This window comes from Callithrix jacchus, chromosome 16, assembly GCF_049354715.1.
Source record: "Callithrix jacchus isolate 240 chromosome 16, calJac240_pri, whole genome shotgun sequence".
Taxonomy (NCBI): Eukaryota; Metazoa; Chordata; class Mammalia; order Primates; family Cebidae; genus Callithrix; species Callithrix jacchus.
Window position 1 is genome coordinate 96,300,401 of NC_133517.1, and position 19,242 is coordinate 96,319,642.

At 45.0% G+C, this 19,242-nt stretch overlaps 1 protein-coding gene across 4 annotated transcripts in view; it reads left to right on the forward strand.

The window, feature by feature from the left end:
• Positions 1 to 6,102: 6,102 nt before the first annotated feature.
• Positions 6,103 to 19,242, forward strand: part of SNX31 (sorting nexin 31) — a 77,226-nt gene continuing 64,086 nt past the window's right edge. For all 4 annotated transcript variants that reach the window (XM_002759349.6, XM_017965656.4, XM_017965657.4 and 1 more), the window contains exons 1-3: positions 6,103 to 6,327; positions 6,426 to 6,500; positions 17,364 to 17,478. In XM_002759349.6, the coding sequence (XP_002759395.4) occupies positions 6,262 to 6,327; positions 6,426 to 6,500; positions 17,364 to 17,478 (256 nt within the window). In that variant the 5' untranslated portion in view covers positions 6,103 to 6,261. The remainder of the gene's footprint in view (positions 6,328 to 6,425; positions 6,501 to 17,363; positions 17,479 to 19,242) is intronic.

The following is a 19,242-nucleotide window of genomic DNA, read 5'->3' on the forward strand; positions in this document are numbered from 1 at the left end:
GGCATTGGCTAGAGCACAGGTCTAATTGCACTTTGCTCCCAAAGAAGTCTTCCTGTTGCCTTGGCCACACCTGGCAGGCTTTGAACAAGGCTCAAGAGCATAAGTCCACTTCATTCCTCAGCTCTGGGTCTTTGCCAGGTGACTGCACCATCTCCTGGGACCCTGACCTTCACCCGTATTCCCAATCCCCTTCTTGTTCCTCCACTTCAGATTGGCTCCCAAGCCTTCCAGCTGGACCTCCTTCCTGCACATCCAAGCACAGTCTGGACTCCACAGCTGCCCCTGCTGCCTCCCCAAATGAGGTCTCAGCAAGTCTGGCTCCCCAAACCCAGAGGCATCCTCAGGGCTCCCTTCCCTCCGTTTTCTTTACTTCCCATGCCTGATTAATTCAAGTCTTGTGTCACTTTCCCTCCTCATTTTTTTTTTTCACAATTACATTTTAACAAAATATCAATTTACTGCAAGGTTCGCTACCCAGTGGCACGCCTCGCCCTGTGTAAGCCTCTTTGGCATGGTGAATGAGTGTTGAATGTTTGCTCTTGCTCCTGTGTTCCTTCGGGATTCAGTGCCCGGTTCAGTTTTTCCATACTTCTTTGCTGCCAGACTGGGACAGAGCAGGGTCACATCTGGGAATCATTGTCGAAAGCAGCTGTTACACATGAAGAGAGGATCCAAGAGAAAGGACATGAAACCTCCAGAATGTGGATCAAGCACAAGTAACACACTGTGAAAGGATCACAAAGCGCTTTAGGGTCAAACAAATCATTAAACCCTAAATGGTTACTTTTGGCTTTTTAAGGACAGGAGCCGTTTCCAGCTAATTACATAGATTGTGCTGTGCTCTTATATATTAGTATTTGGTTTCTTTTCCCAACCATTTAAAAATGTAAATATGTATATCTATTTGAGACAGAGTCTCACTCTGTTGCCCAGGCTGGAGTGCAGTAGTGTGATCTTGGCTCACTGCAATCCCAGGTTCAAGTGATTCTCCAGCCGCGGCCTCCCAAGTAGCTGGGAATACAGGTGCCCACTACGACGCCTGGCTACTTTTTGTATTTTAATAGAGATGGGGTTTTGCCATGTTGGACCAGGCTGGTCTCAAACTGCTGACCTCAGGTAATTTGCCCGCCTTGGCCTCCCACAGTGCTGGCATTACAGGTGTGAGCCACTGTACCCAGCTATTTTTCAGAGCAAGAGTGGAAAATTCTTAAAAAGCTTTATATTAGTAAGGAAAGAAAAAAAGGAAGGAAAGTACACTTCGAAGAGGGGCAAGAGGGTGACCTGAGAGACGACATGTGCTTCTTAAATATTTTAAAATCCATCCCTTTTGACACTGCCCTAGCCTAGCCTCTGTCTTCTGTTGACAGTCATTCCTGGGACATTAGCCCCTGTGATGTGAACAGGAATGTAAAACAGAGACCCAGGTTTCCTTGCTGCAGACAGCTCAGAGCCTTCCACACACTAAAGCTCTTTGTGAACATCCAAGAGGGGTCATCACAGATGATGTCACCCAGGCGTCTCACCCAGTTTTTGAGGAGCACCTTACAAGACTCATGTTCTACAATCTTTTCTCTCAAAAAGCTTCCTTGCTGGTCTGACTACCTCTAGTTGATCCAATAGCCTCTGCACATGGCCACAGTGATCTCCATCTGGAACGCACGCTACCCACACCTTCTCCCATAGGTAGCTCTTCTTCATCTAAAGGGCAAAATCCAAGCTTCTGGGCCCAGCAGCAGCAACCTTCAAAAATCAGGCCACTTCCCTCCCCAGCCTCACTGTCCACTTCTTAGGCCTCATCTGTGCTTCTCCATAACAACAAACCCCTGCTGATAAAGACATACCTGAGACTGGATAATTTATAAAGAAAAAGATGCTTAGTGGACTTATAGTTCCACTTGGCTGGGGAGGCCTCACAATCATGGCAGAAAGCAGAAGGTGAAAGGTACATCTTACATGTTGGCAGACAAGAGAGGCTGAGCCAAGTGAGAGGGGTTTCCCCTTATTAAACTATCCAATCTTGTGAGTTATTCACTATCATGAGAACGTGTGGGGAAAGCCACCCCCATGATCCAATTATCTCCCACAGGTCCCTCCCACAACATGTGAGAATGATGGAAGCTATAATTCAAGATGAGATTTGGGTGGGGACAGAGCCACACCATATCACCTGGCTTCTTGTTTTTGTTTCTTTTAATCATCCCAGGCCTTTGCTGTGTTGCCTTCCTAAAATGCTCTTACCAGTTAACTCATCCTGAAGAATCTCTCTCAAACATCACCTTCTCCAGAAAGCCTTTTCCACCCCCTCCTCCCTTCATGACTGCTGGGTCAGTGTCCCTCCTGTGCTGTCATGGCAGACTGGACGTCACCATGCCCCCTCCACAAGGTGCTGGTATTTAGCAGTTTTTGAGTATTGTCTGCCTCCCATTACTAGGCAGTGAGGCTGTTGTAGCTGGCCCCACCTTCCGTCTTCACTTTTTTTTTTTTTGAGATGGATTCTCACTCTGTCCCCAGGATGAAGGGCAGTGGCACAATATCAGATCACTGCAACCTCTGCCTCCTGGGTTCAAGCGATTCTCCCACCTCAGCTTCCTGAACAGTTGGGATTACAGGCATGCACCTCCACATCTGGCTAATTTTTGTATTTTTAGTAGAGACAACGTTTAACCATGTTGGCCAGGCTGGTCTCAACTCCTGACCTCAAGTAATCCTCAGCCTCCCAAAGTGCTGGGATTACAGGTGTGAGCCACCACACCTGGCTGCATCTTCACTTTTTCCATCTTCATCTTTCAATTCCCGCATCAAATGCAGTGCCTGTACAGAGGCCCTGGCAGCGATGCACGCTTCTCAGCTGTGCACTCCCAGATCCTCTGGGGCGGGGTCACTTCTGCCATGGCTCAATTCCCAGCAGTTTCATTTCCATAGAGTGGTATTTTCCTGACATCATCCCCTAAATCTGGGGACTCTTGACTTTCTAGAGTTTCACATGTGAGTAAGTATGGACTGAAAAGTTATTTTTGTTTAGAGAAGTGATTAGGGAGCAAGGGCTTTGGAGATTTTCCAGACAGCCTGGATTTGAACACTGATTCTTCTATTACAAACTGTGTGACTTCGGGCAAGTTATTGATTTCCCTCAACTTCAGTTTTCTCTCCTGTAAAATAGGGATAACAATCACATGAAAGGCCGGGGCAGTGGCTCATGCCTGCAATGCCAGCACTTTGGGAGGTTCAGCTGGGAGAAGCTCTTGAGACCAGTGGATCCGAGACTGACCTGGGCAACATGGGCAAAACCCCATCTCTACCAAAAAGTAAAACAATTAGCCAGGTGTGATAGTGCACACCTGTAGTCCCAGCTACTTGGGAGGCTGAGGTTGGAGGATCACCTGAGCCTGGGGAGGTCAAGGCTGCAATGAGCCATCATTACGTCACTCCACTCCAGCCTGGGCAACAGAGCAAGACCGGGTCTCAAAAACAAAAACAAAACCCACCAAGCGCAGATGGATGTTGCAAGCATTAACTGAGTTTGGGCATGTTACACAGAGTCGCGTCCGGTCTGGCCCAGAGGGAGTGCTGCATAGGATTGGCCCGTCTTGCTGCTACATTCAGGACACTGTCCCTCGGATCGCACGTCTCCTTTCCTCTGGGCTGCTCTTTCTCTGTTTCATTCTCCTCCCAGACACGCACGTGGCTGGGGGCTCAGCCCTCTGTTCTCTGGCATGAGGCTGACTGTGGCCACAGCATCAGAGTAGGTTTTTCTCATGGCTACCATAACAAAGTGCCACAAACCGGGTGTCTTATGACCACAGAAGTGAATTCTCTCATAGTTCTGGAAACTGGAAGTCCAAAATCAAAGTGTCAGCAGCGCCATGCTCCCTCTCAAGGCTCTAGGGCTGACTCCTTCCTTGTTCTCCTGAGCTTCTGGTGGCCCGAGGTGCTCCTTGGCTTCTGGAAGCACAACTCCAGCTCTGCCTCCATCTTCATGCGGCCTTCTCCCCTGTGTGTCTGTGTATCCTTTTCTGTGCTTTATAAGGACATGCTAATTGGATGTAGAGCAGCCCTAATCCAGTAGGATCTCATCTTGAGCCTTACCTTAATGATGTCTGCCAACATCCTATTTCCAAATCAGGACACTATTCAACCAACTGCTGTCAGTCTCTGAGTTGAGGTGTTCTGGACCAGAAAATTCTCCTGGAACCATGGACATTTTAGAACCACTGGTGTGATTTTGTAGTTTTCCTATGTATTGTATAATTTTGTATATTTCCTCAAATTCCAAAAGACCCTAGAGCACTCAGTGAAGACCAATACAGGTAAAGACAGAGAAAGACACACATCCCAGGCCCTCCAGCCCTACCCTTCTGACTCACCGGTCTAAACCTCAAAGGAGTGAGGAGGACACAGGCAGGTGAAGAAAGACACACAGGATGTGAAGCCTTAACTCTGCATGCCCCACCTTCCAGCTCCTCTCCCTTTTGGTGTTTGCTCAAAATAGGTGTCCACACCCAGGAATCTCTTCCATGTTTGCTCAATACCCTTGTTTTCATATGGCCACAGCTTTGACTGTTGGGGTGATGTGCCCAAAGCCTGAGCTATAAGAAAAGATGCAGCAAAGGACCCATAATGCACATCGGCTGGGCTCCTGCGGTGTAAAGTCCCAGCCATTAGGATCCACCTCCCTGGCTCCCTCCTGGACCCTACTGCCTTCCCCATCCCAGAGCCCCAAGGGTGGGGAGGACTCAGGAGAGGTGGAACGTTCCACAACAAGACAGAGCCATACCTCATTATCCATACCTCCGAAAGAATATGGGTACCAGATATCAAAAAGCCAAAAAGATTACACACCAAGAGGATGAGAGGTGACATGCAGATAATGCCTAAAGTTTGAAATTGGTGAATAGTGCCCTTGTTCTGTATGCCATGGACCACACCACAGAAATTGCCTCTTTTTTTAATCTGTAAATAAGCTTAGGCTCTCCTACTACTAGAAGATACAGCTTCCCTAACTTAATGGCCCTACATCTCAGTTCCCTTTTCTGTAAGACCAGAACTGTCAATGGTTCCTAGCCCATAGGTGATTGTGAAAATTAAATGGCATAGCATACATCAGGTCCTGGCACACAGCAAGCATGCAGGAGGCACAGGTGTTTGGCTGGCATCGCTTCTCCTTCCCTAGTCTCAGATTCCCGTTTCAGGCATGCAGCTCTGAACCCAGGGATGACTGGCACTTGAAAGGACTTTCAATGCTCCTGATGACACCCTGCAGTAAACGACTCAGAACCACGAAAAAAAAAAAAAGCCCTGTGAGTTTGAACAAGTTTCTTCACTCCCCGGGCCTGTTTTGTCCATGGTAGGATGTCCTCTGTTTACCTGGAAGAGTTATGGGTGGATTAAAGGAGAGAAGGAAGAATGGAGACAGCCCAGGGATTGCTACCAACGGAACAGGCTGGCAAGAGCTGCAGCGTCACTGTGCTTAGTGATCACGGCAAGGCGGGAGGAATTCCAAACTCATCTAACTAAAATAAGAGAATCAGGAGGATTATCTTCCACAGCAACTAAAAATGAGAGACTGTTGAAAGAACTTGGGCTGGGTGGCCCAGAGAGCCAAGTGTTTATGTGAATACACCTGCCCCAAAACTAGGGCTTCTCAGGGATCCAGAGACCCAAGTCATTTCCATTTTGTGTGTGGGGGTCGGGGGGTGGGGTGGGGGGGAGGTGTTCCAGTATTTTAAGGGGAAAAAACAAGATTGAAGGAATACTAAAGCAGGGTTGTATATATTGCTGCATGTCTTGTGTTACATTTAACAAATGTCAACGCAAAAAAACCGACCAAACAGAATTCTGCCAATCATAAGGCAGTTACTACATCTATGTAATTAAAGAAATCTTAATTAGTGCCCTGCAGGCAGTGTTGGCAGGTAATGAGACACGAACTGTTTTCAAGCCCCTCGTGGGCCTACTTGGAGAAAATGCCAACAGTGGCCGATGTCCCGAGTGGGGTGGCCGTGGGCGCGCCCCAGCCCCGGGCGCCACCCGTCCGGTGACAAAGGGGCGGAGCTGGATGGGGCAGGGACTGGGAGGCGGCGCGCCCCGGCCCCTGCTCCACCTGTGGACGCCACGGACCAGGGCGAGCGGGCGCCGGGGTTGGCCCTGAGTCGCGTGGTGGGCCCCGCAGCGGACACCGCGGCCGAGCTCAGAGCCGCGCGCCGCGCCACCGCCGCCGCCGCAGTCGGGTCCCCAGCGCTGCTCCGGGGCCACGGCCCAGCCATGAAGATGCACTTCTGTATCCCGGTGTCCCAGCAGCGACTCGACGCGCTGGGGAGCCGCTATGTGGTGCGCCCAGGGCCGGGGTCGGGCTGGGCAGGGAGGGGGCCGGTGACCATGCTCTCCTATCCCTCGGCTCACCCGGCGGGGTGTCTGTGTGTTTGCAGCTGTACTCCGTGTACCTGGACGGCTTCCTCTTCTGCAGGGTGCGCTACAGCCAGCTGCACGGTTGGAACGAACAGGTGAGCGGGTTAGAGGCGGGTATGAGCCTGCACTGAGACGGGTCGGTGGAGAAAGCTGCCTTCAAAGCGCTCTGTTCCCGCGACCCTGGCAAGACACAGCCGTTCGGGGCCTCGGGCTTCCTATTGTGAAACAGGTTGGTGGGAAGGATGAACTGAATTGTTTGGCATACAGTTGGATGAACGCACGCTGCGGCAGGGGCGCCTACAGCTGTGAGACGAGGGAACCTGGCGCAGGTGATTCTCTCAAGACCCTCGCAGCCCGGTGACCCCCACAGCCCCGCCTGGGAGGGCGCTGGGGCTATGGTGGGCCCCATTTCAGTGCCCGCTGTTCCCCAGGATGATGTCTCCCTCCAAAATGAGCAAACCAGGTCTAAAGCAAGGCCCAGAGTCTTTGGCGTCTTGTACATGGGTGTTTGATCTCCTTTGTCTCCAGATCTAAAGTTGCCCCCTTTAAAAAGGCGTGTCTCTAGTTTTGCATGCGAACGGCCATGAGGCTTCAAGTACTGGCAGGTTGGGAACCAGGAAACTTGACTTACCAAGCTAGGATAGTTTCTCACCCTGCTGTTTTGACAGTATTTTCTCTGGGAAGCAGACTAATTTAATAGCCTGCTTTAATGGGTTTCATTGTTCTTTCAAGGAGGTGTTATAAGTCTTCAAAATGGGTTAGAGAAGTAAATGAAAGTTTGGAAATAAACTTTACCCTCCTCCTCCACTCCCGGGTGAATAGTGCCTTTTGTTTCCTGCTTTAGATTTTAGGTTATGAAGAGCATATACCTAATGTTAAAAAGAAAAGTACAGGCCAGGGACTGAAGCAGGAGGATTACCTGAGTCTCAGAGTTTGAGACCAGCCTGGGTAACATAGCCAAGACTTTGTCTCTATTTAAAAGAAAAAAATAAGTAGAGAGAAAACAGAAAAAAATTGCCCAGAGGCAACAGCTGCTAACGTTTTTTAGAGAGTTTTTTCAGTCTCTGGGTTTCCAGTGAGTTGGATACACCATGTTTCATTTAACCATCTTCTGTTGACCGATGGCTTAGCTTTTTTTTACTTTTTTTTTTTTTTGAGATGGTGTCTCGCTCAGTTGCCCAGGCTGGAGTGCAGTGATGCAATCTTGGCTCACTGCAACTTCTGCCTCCTGGGTTCAAGCGATTCTCGTGCCTCAGCCTGTCAAGTAGCTGGGATTATAGGCGCATGCCACCATGCCTGGCTAATTTTTGTATTTTTAGTAGAGACGGGGTTTCGCCATGTTGGTCAGGCTGGTCTCAAACTCCTGACTTCAAGTGATCCACCTACCTTGGCCTCCCAAAGTGCTAGGATTACAAGCATGAGCCACCTCAGCCTGCCAGTTTGTTTTTTCTGCTATTGAAATGGTCTCTGTAGCAAGCCTTCTTGTTCGTACATCATAGTGCATTGGAAAAATCCATTTTCAAGGTGCAATTAAGTATCTTTGGAGGCAACCAAGAACAGTTGTAATGTCGTTACTAGTTCATTTGAGTAGTCATCTTGGTGACTAGTGCTGTGACCCAGTAGGTCCTCAGGAACAATTGTCAAATGACTGAATGAAGAATGGCATGGATTCAGACTTCTGAAATATAAGAAGCTACTTGTGACTGAAATACATGGAGACTTGGGAGGTCTGCAGAGGCAGGCAGGCTCTCAAAGGAAGACAAAGGATGGGTGTCTTAGGCATTGGCAGGGGGAGGCAGGGTATCCTCTCCTACCCTCCTCTGACTTCCTGCAGTGTGAGGTGGGGAAGGGGAAGGAGCGGAGCAGAGCAGGAGGCAGCGAGACAGCCTGTAACTGACCGACTGCATCCTGACTGATTGCTTCACCTCTCCTCTGACCTTCAATTTTTTCATCAGAAATAATAAGCCAATAGGTCCTTATGGATGTCAGCCTCACAGGGTGCTTGTGAGATCAGGGGCCAGCTGCTCACAGAGCCTGGTACATAATATATGCACAGCAAACATTTGTGGACTCAGAGGCTTCAAGTATCCCTGAATCCGGCTCTCCTTACCCAACAGACTCCGGCAAATGCTTATTTTCAGGAAAACTCAGATGAACCAAATCCTAGCAGGTCCAGAAGCAGAGGCATAATGTGAACAAATTTTATTCTTGACCTTCTATTTGGTAAGACATGAAGTAGAAATTGTTTGTTATCTACTATTGGGGCCTTTATAAATTTTGAATTACCACAGCTCATGTCCTCAGTAGGGTATACAATCGATTTTAATAAAATAAATTTTAATAAATATTTTATATTTGTCCCAGATTTTTCCTAAAAGTGGAAATTTCTTTGTCTAGTTTCCAACTTCCATATACCTTATATTGTTTATTATTTTCTCCCTTTCTATACAAACTGCTACATTTTAAAAGAAACTGTTTAGATCCTAGATGGCTACTGGCATTTATTATTAATCTGAAATAATAAGCAGTTACTGTGTGCTGAGTTTGGTACCAAACACTTTACCCGTGATAGCCTAATTTTTACAATGGCCTCATGAGCTAGCCCCTACATCCTTTTTGCTGTCAATCCCCTCTACTCACCCCTGACCCCAGGCATCCAGCTTATGCTCTTTGTCATAAGAGTTCCAGGCACAGGATTTTGCTCCAGCGAGCCCCAGTAAGGTCAGCATTCAATCATCATCATCACCACTCTCATTTTATAGGTAAAGAGTCTGAGGCCAGATGTGGTTCACACCTGTAATCCCAGCACTTTGGGAAGCCAAGGTGGGTGGATCACTTCACTCAAGAGTTTGAGACCAGCCTCGGCAACATGGTGAAACCTCGTCTCTACTAAAATACAAAAAAATAGCCAGATGTGGTGGCACACGCCTGTCATCCCAGCTACTTGGGAGGTTGAGGCATGAGAATTGCTTGAACTCAGGAGGCAGAGATTGCAGTGAGCTGAGATCCCACCAATGCATTCCAGCCTGGGAAACAGAGGGAGACTCCGTCTCAAAACAAAAACAAAAACCAAGAAAAACTGGACCTGGGGAAGAGGTGGGTGTGTTTCTATGGGCTCAGCTGTGACCTGAGCCCCCTATTGTCCTCACCTGCAGTCCTGTGCCCAGTGAGGCTTCCTCGAGGACTGGCAGCTTGCCCCTCTGCTGCTCAGTGTTGCCCATCTTCCTGCGGTGTGAACTGGCTGGCCCAACTGTTTTCTGTGCCTTTAGATAAACAAAACCAGTTTGATTTAAGCCCCTGCCCTTGCCAGCACCACCCCACCCAAATAGATTTAAAGAAATCTGTGAGGGAAACATTTAATCAACTAATTTCGACCAAGTTAGAGACGAGGTCATCCTGTGTAATAGCCGTGGGGCTCTGTTTCTTTGCATTCTGCCAGCATCAGACATGGCAATGCGGACAAGTTGGGAAAGCTTGCAAAGGACTCGCCAGCAGGAAGGAAGGGCTGTGCAGCCTGTATGCACTGGTTCAGTTGTCCTCCCTGCTAGGTGCTGACCACCTGGCTGCTTCCCCTCTGACCTAACCTGATCTCCTCTTTCCCTACCCATAGCTCCTGTTCCTATCAGGCTGGCTTACCCTTTGTCTCTGCCTGGCTCACTTCCTCTGCCTGGAATGACGCCTGGTTTTAGTCTACCTGTCAAGGGAGCAATTGTTTCTCAAAGCCCACCTCAGCCCCACCCCCTCTAGGAAGTCCCCTTTGATTGCATGACATGCCTTTCTCTGATTCCTGTGCCACTTGGTGCTTAAACCTTGTCATGCTCCTTCCTCTTTTTGTGTGTATATTTTGTCTCCTCTGATTATTTACAAGCAAAACTGAAATATTTGAATGAAGGGACAAAATGAAGGTTTGTGGGTGTGGAATGCCGAGCATGGAATTCTGCCTTGGTAGTTGTTCAACAGAGATTTGGTGGAAAAGATGGTGGTGATGATGAGGACAGCAATGAGAAGACAGAGTACATCTTCTGCTGGTCACTGGTGGGGATGTCCTAGTTTTAAGTCACTTCATCTTTCTGAATCTGGGGTTGCTCCTGCTCAAGGTGGCAGATGACAATGTTCATAGAGCTGATGATCTATCTACCTCATCGTGCTGTTTTGAGGAACAAATAGGGTAATATACAAGCTCTAGGCCATGCTTTTGGGTACTAGACGCCACCACACATACTCTTTGAGCTGTGGCCCTTTATCTGGTGAATTCGGGCTTTTAACTGTAAGGGGACTTGTAGAGGTGGGGTGAATGAGTTGACATTAGAAACAAATACCATTTGTGTCTATAATTCTACTAGTTCCAGGCCATTGTCATTTTGGCATAGGTATGGGGGTGGGGCTGTGAATGAATGCAGTAAGATGGGAGAAGTAGGTGACATTTTCAACTGGCCTGTAAAGACCTCTTCATGTTAAAAGGTAGAGCTGTACAAAAGGGAAGTTGGTGCAGGAGATTGTTCAGGGATTTTTTTTTTTAGATGGAGTCTCGCTTTTTTACCCAGGCTGCAGTGAAGTGATGTGATCTCAGCTCACTGCAACCTGTACCCATGAGGTTCAAGCGATTCTCCTGACTCAGCCTCCTGAGTACCCGTCACCACACTTGGGTAATTTTTATATTTTTAGTAGAGACAGGGTTTTGCTATGTTGGCCAGGCTGGTCTTGAACTCCTGACCTCAGGTGATCTGGCTGCCTCAACCTCCCAAAGTGATAACATTACAGGCATGAGCCACTGCACCTGGACTGTTCTGGGATTGAAAAAATATATATTTTTATTCTTAAGCCCCTCAATACCCCAAACAAACAAAAACACCACATAATAAAAGAGTAGAAGGAAGATGTTTTCCTTTTGACCTCTTTAAATAGTTTTTTGAAAGACAGATGGGGCTTAACTGTAGTACCAGGTAATTCTCAGTACACTGGTCATTTTGATAGCTCAACTGTGTGCTGAGACCCACAGAAAAGGTCCTTCTTTGGTGGGGTTGAATTTGGATTTGATTGTTGACTTTTGGCACATTTAACTACCCAGTTTCCTTTATGTTCATCATCCCCCTTAGACCAGGATCAGAGGAGGGAGGGGAAAGATCCCTTGAGAAGTCAGCTCAGGTTGTGAAACCTGCTGGGAGGGTTTTTGCTTGGTGATAGGTATTAAAACCATAATCCTTGTTAACTTTTCCCCAGATCTTGGCCTCAGATCTTCCCCAAGATACTGCCTTGCAGATGGATAACTCAGGCAGCCCTGTTGACTCAGGGTTGCTGTGATTAGAACCGACTTGGGAACATCTGTGACATTTATGAACACATGCCAAGGAAGACAATTGCCTTTTAAAGACCACTTAATCAGCCACAAAATAATTGCATGCAAAGAAGTCAAATTTCTGCTTCTATTTAATGGAATTAGCAGAGATGGGTGCATCAGTCTCAGGTTGTTTCCGCAGCCCTGCCTGGGACGATGCTCCAGCAGAAGTTCCTTTTGACAGTCTCTAGAAGGGCAGAAAAACTTCCTTGAGTTTAAAAGAAACAAAATTACTGCTATAATATTTTATACTAAGTTTAACCATACTCTAGCCTAGGCCACAGGAGTGAGATCCTGTCTTGAAAAAAAAAAAAAAATGCCCAGCACTTTGAGAGGCTGAGAATGGGCAGATTATCTGAGGTCAGGAGTTCGAGACCAGCCTGAACAACATGGAGAAAGCCTGTCTCTACTAAAAAAAAAATACAAAATTAGCTGGGCACGGTGGTGCATGCCTATAATCCCAGCTACTTGGGAGGCTGAGGCAGGAAAATCACTTGAACCCAGGAAGCGGAGGTGGCAGTGAGCTGAGATGGCACCATTGTACTCCAGCCTGGGCAACAAGAATGAAACTCCATCTCAAAAAAATACTAGGTTTACATGAGAGATTACAAACTTAAATGGCTACAGGCAACTAATATATATAGAATTTTTTTTTTTTTTTTTGAGACAAGGTCTCACTCCTGTGGCCCAGGCTGGAGTGCAGTGGTGTGGTTTTGGCTCACTGTAGCCTTAGGCTTGATGTCTCTAGCTAAGATTTTTCTCCCTCCTCAACCTACTGAGTAGCTGAGACTACAGGCACACGCTACCACACTTGGCTACTCTTCTGTATTTTTAGTAGAGACAACATCTTGCCCTGTTACCCAGGCTGGTCTCAAATTCATGTGCTCAAGCAGTCTGCCCACCTAGGCCTCCCAAAGTATTGGGATGACAAGCACGAGCCACAGCAGCCAACCAGCAAGTACTTCAAATGAGAGATGAGGAGCAGGTGAAAGACAGTGGAGCCTGGGCGGAATGGCATACGTCCCCTCACCAGATGGTTTGCCTAATGGGATTTCAGATCTTCTCAGTTTTCAAGAGAAATCAGAACATCAGTTTTTTTTAAAAAAGCTTTATTTTTTGAAACAATTTTAGTTTACAGAAAAGATAGTACAGAGGGTTTCCACATAGTTCACATGTGTTTCCTCTATTATTAAGGTTTTATATTAATATGGTACCTTTATTACAATTAACAAATCAGTATTGATACATTGATTATCAATACTGTATTGATACATTATTAACTATGATCTATACTTTTTCAGACTTCCTTAGTGTTTACCTAATGTCCTGTTGCTTTTCCAGGACCCCGGCCAGGGCACCACATTACATTGAGTTGTTAGATCTCCTCAAGTTCCTCTTGACTGTGACAGTTACTTGGATTTTTTATTTTAATTTTTAATGACCTTGCTAATTCTAAGACGTACTTGTCAGATATTTTGTAGAATATCCTTCTTGGAATTTGTCTTATATTTTTCACATGATTAGATGGAGGTTATGGGTTGTGGCTGATGAAGACCCCAGAGATAAAGTCGTATCAAGGGTACCTACTATCATCCGACTTACACTCTTGATGTTGATCTTCATCACCTGGGCGAGGTAGCGTTTGTCAGGTTTTGATCTTCATCACCTGCATGAGGTAGCGTTCGTCAGGTCTGGATCTTCCTCACCTGCGTGAGGTAGCATTTGTCAGGTTTCTCCACAATGAAGTTACTCTTTTGTCCTCTCTTTCCATAGTGTCCTCTTAGGAAGGCAGTCACTACATGCAGCCCATGCGTTAGAGTGGGGATTTATGTTCCCCTCCTGGAGGAGTGAGTATCTATAGACATTATCTGATGTTCTTCTGCCCAAGAGATTTGTCTAGTTGCTACTATTTATTTAATAACAAGTCTATAAAGACTCATGGATATTCACTTTATGATTTAGTTATATATTTCACTACTGCTTGGTTGGTCAAATTGTTCCATCTTGGCTCATGGAAGCTCTTTCATTTTGCTCCTTTGTCTCTGGCAGACTCCCAGACCTGATTTTTTAAAAGTTTGTTTTGAATGTTTCCTTACTTTCTGGAGCTACAAGATACTCCAGGTTCATCTTGTATATTTCCTGCCTCAGTCTTAGAGTCGGCCATTTTTCCATGGATCCTTGGTTCCATTTATTGTAGAATGGTGTTGGAAACTAAGATCTGGGCACTAGAGACATTCATTGCTGCTGGAGTGTTGTTGCATCTAGGTCCTCTCAGCTGACAGATCAAGGAAATAGATGTGTGTATACTAACCCATGTATATAGACATGTGTATAAATATGTCTATATGTAATCATCTGTATCTATGTCAAAGTAAACATGAGGTCATACTAATGTATTCAACTCTAGTGTGTTACCACGTGGATCATTCTAGCCCCTTCCCCTTATGTGTAAACTCCCACTAAAACGGTTGGAAACCTGACTCCCACTATCTGCCATTCATTTACTTAATTGTTTGGTTCTGTATACATGCCTAGTCGTATAGCGCTGTTAACCTATACTCCTGTGGGAAACAACTTTATCAGCTAGAGTCCGATGTCTGCGTACAGTGACTTTCTTTGCCTTTAGTTTTACAGACTGCCCTCATTTTCAAAGTGACTTAGGTCAGCACTTTGTTCCTCACCACGTTTGGTGAGTTGGTTTCATACATTTGTAATACAGTTTTATCACATTTGACATTCCATCCTTAGATTCCCACAACCTCCTAAATTATTTCTAAAAATATTTGGAAATGTTAAACTTCTGTTGTAAAGTTCAGTTAATTTTGACTAATGCATAGTGTCATGTATCCACAGTTGTAGTTTTATATAGACTAGTTATATTACCCTAAAAAATTCCATGTATTTCAGCTATTCAGTACCTCCCTACCCCAAAAGCTGGTGGCTGTTGCTCCTTTTACAAAGTCTCTATACTTTTGCCTTTTCCAGAATGTCACATCATTGAAATCATATAGTATAGAGCTTTTCCAGACTGACTTCTGTCACTTTGCAGTATTTATTTATGTTTCATTCATGTCTTCTGTGTTTTGATAGCATATTTTCTTTTTATTTCTGAATAACATTTCATTGTATGGGTATATTACAATCTGCTTATTCAGTCGCTGATTGAAGGATGTCTTTGTCATTTAAGTTTTGGGGGTTATGAATAAAGTTGCCATAAACATTTTGTATGGACAGTTTTCAAATCATTTGGGTATTTATTGCTGGGTTCTGTAGTGATGTTTAGCTTTGTAAGAAATTGCCAAGCTGTCTTCCAAACTGTTTGTAATATTCTGTATTCTCTTCAAGACACAAGTTTTTAAAATTTTAAATCACATGAACAACTGCTGGCACCAAATTCCAGTTATCTAAAAATCAAACAAACAGCCACCAAAAAAAATGCATCAGGGAACTGTGTTTTGCCCACAGGCAGGCAGTTAATAACCTCTCCAGATGTTAGACCACCGTTTTCCAATGGAGCTTTTGTGCTGATGGAAATGCTACATATCTGCTTTGCCCAACAAATTACAATATTTCAAGTGGCTATTATGCATTTGAAATGTAGCTAGCAAGACTGAAGCTTGAATTTAAAATTGTATATGATTTTAATTAGGTTTAAATTTACTCACAGCTGGCTAATGCTCACCATATTAGATGGCACAGTTTTAGGTCATTGTATGAATTTTGGGTTTACTTGAGTGAGATGAGAAGTTGAGGAGGATTTTGAGCAGGGCAGTGGAATGTTCTGACTGACTTTTCTTGTTTTAAGAGATAATAGAGTCTTGCTATATTGCTCAGGCTGGAGAGCAGTGGCTATCATAGTGCATTACAGCCTTGAACTCCTGGGCTCAAGAAACCCTCCTGCCTCAGCCTCCCAAGGCTGGGACCACAGGTGTGCATGACTGCACCTGGCTGACTTAGATTTTAAAGCATCGCTTCAGGCTGGGTGCAGTGGCTCACACTTGTAATCCCAGCACTTTAGGAGGCTGAGGTAGCCAGATTACCCGAGGTCAGGAGTTCAAGACTAGCTGGGGCAACATGGCAAAACCCTGTCTCTACCAAAGACACAAAAAATTAGCTGGGTAATGGTGGCACACACCTGTAATCCCAGCTACTCAGGAGGCTGAGGCAGGAGAATCACTTGAACCTGGGAGGCAGAGGTTGCAGTGAGCCGAGATCATGCCACTGCACTCCAGTTTGGGTGACAGAGCAAGACTCTGTCTCAAAAAAATAAAATAAAAAAATTAAGTATCACTTTAAATGCTGTGTTAGGAATAGACTGAAGGAGTCAAAGGTAGAAGCAGAGAGACTTGTTGGAAGAATACTGCAATAGTCTAGAAAGGAGATGACAGCGGCTTGGACCAGAGTGATGGTAGTAGGCATGGAGAGAAGTCATCAGATTCTTAGCTTTTTTGAAGTGAAGCAAGGTAAATATTTGCCAAATACTCACTGTATTTGTGAGAAAGGCCTTGGAATTAAAAATTCTCACTGTTTGCAGCCTCATTTTTCTTATTCTATCTTTCATTTTCTTTAAACCACTGAAGATGGTGATGGTAAGATTTCAGCCTTCCTGCTTCAGAGGTACCACGTTAAAACCTGACTGGGTTTCTGAGTGGTTTCCTTTATCTTCTTTTCAGGAGAATGATTCTGTGCCTTACCGTCAAGCTGCCACTGCAAGTGTGGGGCTGGTATAAAGAGGCACACTTTGAGTTCTTAATTTTAAAACTATTTTTTAATGCATCCACTTTTTAGGTTTCATAAAAATAATTACTGCCATGGTCATGGGTTATACATGAGTAAGCGGGGAGAAGGGCCTGGCTGGTTTCTACTGGGATCATATGTCAGCCTTATAGGAATTCTGTAACCAGCACTGTCCAATAGAAATATAATGCAAGTCACCTATGCCATTTAAAATTTTCTGATAGGCATGTTAAAAAGAGTAAAAGGAAATGGATGAAATTGATTTTAATAATATATTTTATTTAATTCAATATATCCAAAATATTATTTCAGCATGTAATCAATATAAAAAATAATCAGTGAGATGTTTTACATTCTTTCTTTGCAATTTGGAATGTATTTAACACCTACAACAAATCTCAATCCAAACTAGCCATGTTTCAAGTGCTCATTCACCACAGATGTCCGGTGGCTACCGCATTAGGTAACACGGGTGGAAGCATTTGTCAAGTTCAGCTTTGGTGGAGGTAGGGTTGAGGAATTAAATTCCTGTTGTCATTGATATCACAGACACTATTGTGTAATAAATCAAGATAATATTGTATCATGTGAGCAGTGGCTAGTCTTGTAAAACAAATGAAAAATAAAAATATATCTCAGCTCTACCAAACTTAGACTGGAGCTGCTGGTCTGTGATATGTCTAGTAACATCTCCAGGTTATGTACTGAAATAAATTCCTTCTTAAGAAAATCAAATTGTCCTCTTTTCCTTCTTTGGGCCACCAGGAAGGCTTAATCTGAAATAAAGTGCTGGGATGGGGCTTGCCCTAAGAGAAGCCTTTAGTTATCTCATCAACTCTGAATTGGAGGCTTGCCTACCTTAACTATGTTTTTCTGGATCTTTCAGCTAAGGCGGGTCTTTGGAAGTAGCCTGCCACCTTTCCCACCAAAGTACTATCTGGCAATGACCACAGCTATGGCTGATGAGAGGAGGGACCAGCTGGAACAATATTTGCAAAATGGTATGTATTTGCAGGTTTTTTAAAAAAACAGATTTATTGCAATGTAAGTAAAGCCACAAAATTCATCTGCCAAAGTCTACAATTCAATGCTTTTAAAATATATTTATATAATTCATTGTGCAAGCATTACCATAGTCTAATTTTAGAATATTGTCATCACCCTCAAAAGAAACCTCATACCCACTGGCAATCACTTCCTCTTTTCCTCGCCACCAGGCCCTGGCAACTACTACTCTAATTTCTATCCTTAAAGGTTTGCCTATTCTGGACATTTCATATAAAGGGATCATATAATTGTGTTCTTTGTATTTGGTTTTTAAAATTCTTTTTTGTAAAAAAAGAGAAATGAAATCTGGCTGGGCATGGTGGCTCACAGCTGTAGTCTCAGCACTTTGGGAGACCGAGGCAGGAGGATCACTTGAGGTCAGGAGTTTGAAACCAGCCTGAGCAACATAGAGAGATCCTGTTTCTAAACAAAATTTTAAAAATTAGCCAGGTGTGGTGGTGCATGCCTGTAATCCCAGCTACTCAGAAAGCTGAGGTGGGAGGATGGCTTGAGCACAGGAGGTCAAGGCTGCAGTGAGCCATAATTGCACCACTGTACTCCAGCCTGGGTGACACAGCAAGACACTGACTCTAAAAAAAATTAAAAGAGATGAGGTCTCACTATGTTGCCCAGGTTGGTCTCAAATTCATGGGCTCGAGTCATCTTTCTGCTTCAGCTTCCTAAAGTGTTAGGATTATAGGTGTGAGCCACCATACTCAGCCAAAATGTCTCAGCAGTTACATGTTTGCTGATTTGATTTGATTTGATTTTTTGAGACAGGGTCTTTCTCTGTTGCCCAGGTTGGAGTTCAGTGGCATGATCATGGCTCACTATAGCCTTGATCTCCTGGGCTCAAGCAATCCTCCCACCACAGCTTCCCAAGTAGCTGGGACTGTATGTGCAACACACCATGCCTGGCCAATTAAAAAAAATTTTTTTTTTAAATAGAGATGGGGTCTTACAGTATTGCCCAGGATGGTCTCAAACTCCCGGCTTCAAGCAATCCTCCCATGTCAGCCTCCCAAAGTACTGTGATTATGAACCACTGCGCCCAGACAATATTTAATTTGATTTTATTATTATTAGTATTATTATTATTTTTAGACAGAGTCTCGCTCTATTGCCTAGGCTGGAGTGCAATGGCATGATCTCAGCTCACTGCAACCTCTGCCTTCCAGATTCAAGCGATTCTCCTGCCTCTCGAGTAGACTGGGACTATTGGCACTTCCCACCATGGTCAGCTAATTTTTGTATTTTTGTTTTTTTGTTTTTTTTTTAGTAGAGATGGGCTTTCACCATGTTTGCCAGGCTGGTCTCAAGCTCCTGACCTCAGGTGATCTGTCCACTTCAGCCTCCCAAAGTGCTGGGATTACAGGGGCGAGCTACCACACCCCGCCTACTTTATGTTTAGAGTCATAGTGGGTGCTGTATTTTGGCTCTGATTGGGAGGTCAAAAAAAAAAAAAGTTTCTCAATTAGGAATGAACAAAATGATGAGATGAACCACTTACAGGAAAGCTCTTAAGAGACCTTGGAGGGCTTTCTTAGCAGTGCCAGAGCTTGTTCCTCCATCTTAGTCCTTACCAGGAAGCCATGCTAAGACACCAAGGACATTCAGCTCTGGCCCCCGTGAAGCTTATGGTATAACAGCTTGCACATCACCTGAGTCTTAGAAATGCTATGCACAGCTCTCATGGAAAAGAGGATGTTGAGGGGAAA